The 4092-nt window shown below is 32.6% G+C and overlaps 1 protein-coding gene across 2 annotated transcripts in view; it reads left to right on the top strand.

The window, feature by feature from the left end:
- LOC106468765 overlaps nucleotides 1-4092 on the top strand; it is a 60835-nt gene that overhangs the window by 26350 nt on the left and 30393 nt on the right. For both annotated transcript variants that reach the window (XM_022397129.1, XM_022397128.1), the window contains one exon: nucleotides 286-350. In XM_022397129.1, the coding sequence (XP_022252837.1) occupies nucleotides 286-350 (65 nt within the window). The remainder of the gene's footprint in view (nucleotides 1-285; nucleotides 351-4092) is intronic.

The following is a 4092-nucleotide window of genomic DNA, read 5'->3' as shown; positions in this document are numbered from 1 at the left end:
CTGTTTACTTGTGACCACTCAGTGTATATTTCATTTGAGAAACATAAAATTACCGGGAAAGTATGTTTATGTTTCTAACATATTATATACAAAAATTGCAGGAAACCTACATATAGTGTACAAGATGGAAATTGTGGCTGAAATACGTTAGAAAATAGTTTTTTTTTCTTAAATTACGAAAATATTGTTTTATTCCATGGTGTTCATAAGGTATTTGAATGGTTATCCATTCATATCTTAAAATTAAAAATTATTGCACTCTTATTCAATCAGTTTTTGTTATAGATGATGAAACTAGTCCTGTTATTTGGGAGAAGAAAATAATGCCAGAGCAAGACTATCTTCATCATGTAAGTTGTCATTATCATTGAAAATTACACCATAAAATCCTACCACTAAGGCAGTCTTCATATGGTACCGATTTATGCCTCTATAAAACTACTTTTAAGAATGAAAAATAGAAATGAGAAAGTTACTTTTTAGCATGTTCAAGTATTGTATTACCCATTTTTAATCCATTCATTTTCTAGAATTCTATAAGTTTTAGGAATATATGCACTTCTCATGTTTATACATAACAGTAAAGGTGTTCAGTCATTCTTTATTCAACATAATAAAGATGCTTCTAGTGCTCTTATACTACTGCATTGGGATGTTTTCCTGTTAGTGTTATTATATTTTAAAGTAGATGATCAGTATACAAGCCTTTGTTTGGATATTGGACATTGTGGGGGGGGGGGGTCAAGGGTAGAGCTGGTGTGTACATGAAATAAAAAAGTTTGCAGCAAGTGCTGCTTGCCAGTTGTCACCAGTCTAAATTTAATGACATTTGCAAATAGACCTTCAAATTATGAGCAACCATAAAGTTTCTTAATATAATTATAACAAATGAATACAGTTTAAGGAATCATATTCAAAATAAGCATCAAGTTCATTCAAGACCTGTAACTGTAATTTGAACAGACAAGTCACTATTAACAAAACTGAGTGCCAGCATTATGGTTTTAATTCCATAGCTTAATCAGAATGATAAACTTGGTCTGTAAAAACTAGTTGGATTTTTTTATGTCTTGTTAATTCATTAATCTTTTATATATTATTATGCTGAAGTGTTGTTATTTTTTATAAATCTAAGTTATCAAAAAAACCAATTCAAGCAAAAAAAGAGAGACTATGAAACAAGCTCTTAAATTCTGAATGACCACACATTGCTGAAAAGAAAGCACAAAGAAATCTTTCATGACTTACAATTCCCTAAGTGTACTTAGTCTTTTCCTAACTTCAGTTGGATAAGTGATAAAACCTTCCATCTCTTTCTCCCAAATACAATGCTTTGGCATGGCCTAAAAAGTCCTCAAGCATGTAAGTAAAACCAAATAATATTTATTTGAACATATTATATCAACTTGCCAATAAGACAAGACAACTTGTACCTCTTTTTACATACATAACTACAGGTCACCATGCCAACAAACCAAAGATTCACACTGGTATTGCTACTGAGACCACTCATGTTGTTGTGCTTCATTAGCAATATTGTATATCTCATGGTTTCCCATTATAATTAACCATTTTGTCAGTTTGCTGATGCAGTTTTATTTAACAAAGATCATTTTAAAGAACTGGAAACTTTGTTGGTTAGCATCACTGTTTTTAAAGACTTTTGTTCATTTTAGATTTGAAATTAAAAACTGATAATACAACTAGACAAAATAATGTTAACATGAATCATTGTATTTACAGACCTAATTGTCTTTTAAAAGCAGAAAATAACCAATGAAATACATAGTAATTGGGACGAAAACGTCTCAAAATATTCTAGTCTAGATTGATCTCTGTATAGATACCATGTAACCTGATCAGGTATAAGCAGACAGACTTTTTAATGTCATATACTTAGCTATTTGATAAATGTGTGTTACTTTATTATATTCATCCTATTATATTATAACTGCTGCATATATTAGGCTAGTAATGTTGTTAATTACTTTGAAGTGTTTATGCTCAAGATGGTGTTAGAAAAATGTTTAAATGTCCATGTTCTTTATCTTATTGACAATTTTACAACCTTAGGTTTATGACAAATGAATCTACAGGGGTTATTTTGTGCTCCCAATATCATTCCAGTAATAGTCACATGACACATGTTCTCTTGCAGATTGAGATACATAGTTCAAAACCTGTTACTGATCAGTGTTGCCAAGTCAGCATATGTCCCATTTTACAAATCATATTTTCTAGAAATTGTTTTTCATGAAACTGAGATAAACACAATGGTATGACTTGTAGTCGTTAAAAATGGGAGTGTGGTAGTGCTAGGATTATACATCTAAGCATTGGTCTGATTTTTTTTCACTTGCTCCAGTCTTTTATTCCCCACTTAATTGCCCTTGGTGATATCTGTCTCATGACACTCTCCACCTATGTTAGTGCACCCTCTATCTTGGTACTGTATATTAGCACCTCGTTCAGATAATATTGTCACTTTTCAAAACGTTCACTAATGGATTTCTCTGTAGTATAACCATTGGAGATACTTTGAGTGTTCTTTGTGGTATCTATTTGATTTTTGTAACACACACACACACACACACTTAAAAAAAGTTTCTTTGGTAAGCTGATTTATGACACGCATTCCTGGATTAACTTATCCATCATGGAGGCAAATCTGATCTCTCCTATCCCACTTCTAATATCTAGCATTGCTCATAAATTGGGAAGACGAGTTGCTCTTGGTTGAGGCTGTCCATGACCTTATTCATAGGGAGATAAAGATATACATTCAGTACAGTGGTGTTTCTCCAGGGGGCTCTGAGGCTGAACTTGCGGGCAATCCTGGACAGTCTGGAGAGAGAATTTAGATTCACCTTTTCCAGTGCCTTCCTTTACTCTGTCAGCTTCTCATGAGGCCATTTTGGATTAGCTGCCTCTGGCTTTGTTGGTATTTTGGGTGTGTGATGTTTTGGGTCTTTCACCAGTTGCTCTTGAGTATGCACCTTCCTTGATGGTGGGAAGGTCAGAGAGCGAGTACTTAGTTCTCCCTCCATCCCCTGATATTGCAATTCCTGCAGGGAGGTTTACTGCTCAATTATGTGAAGGGACAGCTATCCCTTGTCCACCACGTTTGTCACAACAACATGCTTTCACCTACCACCACCAGGTGGAAGCATTTAGACTCTCAGAGAATAGACCCGCTCTGGAAATGTGGGCTTCCATAATAGAGTCTGTGGTCAACCTGAATAGATCACAGTTTTATAGGATTGATTTGACACTAACTATGGTGCTGAGATATTTATCATTCCTACACCTTTTTGGGAGCAGTGGAGAGAGTCTTTCCAGTTCTACTTGGGTTTTATTCCCTTCTGTTTATTATACCCAAGATGTCAGGACATTATTTATAACCAATAGAAAGCAAAGGTTTTTATCTATCAAAGGATGTATTATAGTACATTGTTTTCTGTAAAGAGAATTGTTAATTTGCTTTCAGTTCAAGCTTGATTCTCATATACATATTAACGGCCTTAGATGAAGTTTTAAAGGCTCTTGTTTCATAGTTAGAAAGCTAGAAAAATTGTGATAATTATGGGGCATTAGATAAAAAGTTATTTAGTGCAGTAATACCATTAGCATAAAAAAAGTATGGTTACGTATTATTGATATTCGACAGCAAACAGAGAAGATCCAAGTAAATACTTTATTTCTTGTTTTTCCTGTGTATTCTTTATTTATTATTATAAAAGTAACTAAAATGTAAAAATAGGAAACCTTTTATATTAGTTAAATTAGTTATGTTAGTCAGATTAGGTGAAATAAATAATGATAATAATATAATAAAATGTTTTCACAAGGTACACTCGTGAGTAGCACATGTTTAATGTAATTTGATAGCATAATGTGAGTTGTATGTTCTCTAAGTGATTTACAACTTATTATGGCATAAATAGTAATTAGATAGAGTTCAAAGGGAATAAAATTTAAGTATAAATAGATATATACTGTTATGAGTTTATAGCTATTTATGACAAACAAATGTAGTTTCATATTACAATTTGAAGTCATTCCAGAAAGAAAAAAATGGTAATTTTGATTTAT

Source organism: Limulus polyphemus, unplaced genomic scaffold (assembly GCF_000517525.1).
Source record: "Limulus polyphemus unplaced genomic scaffold, Limulus_polyphemus-2.1.2 Scaffold3155, whole genome shotgun sequence".
Classification (NCBI taxonomy): Eukaryota; Metazoa; Arthropoda; class Merostomata; order Xiphosura; family Limulidae; genus Limulus; species Limulus polyphemus.
This window is presented reverse-complemented; position numbering and strand designations above follow the sequence as displayed.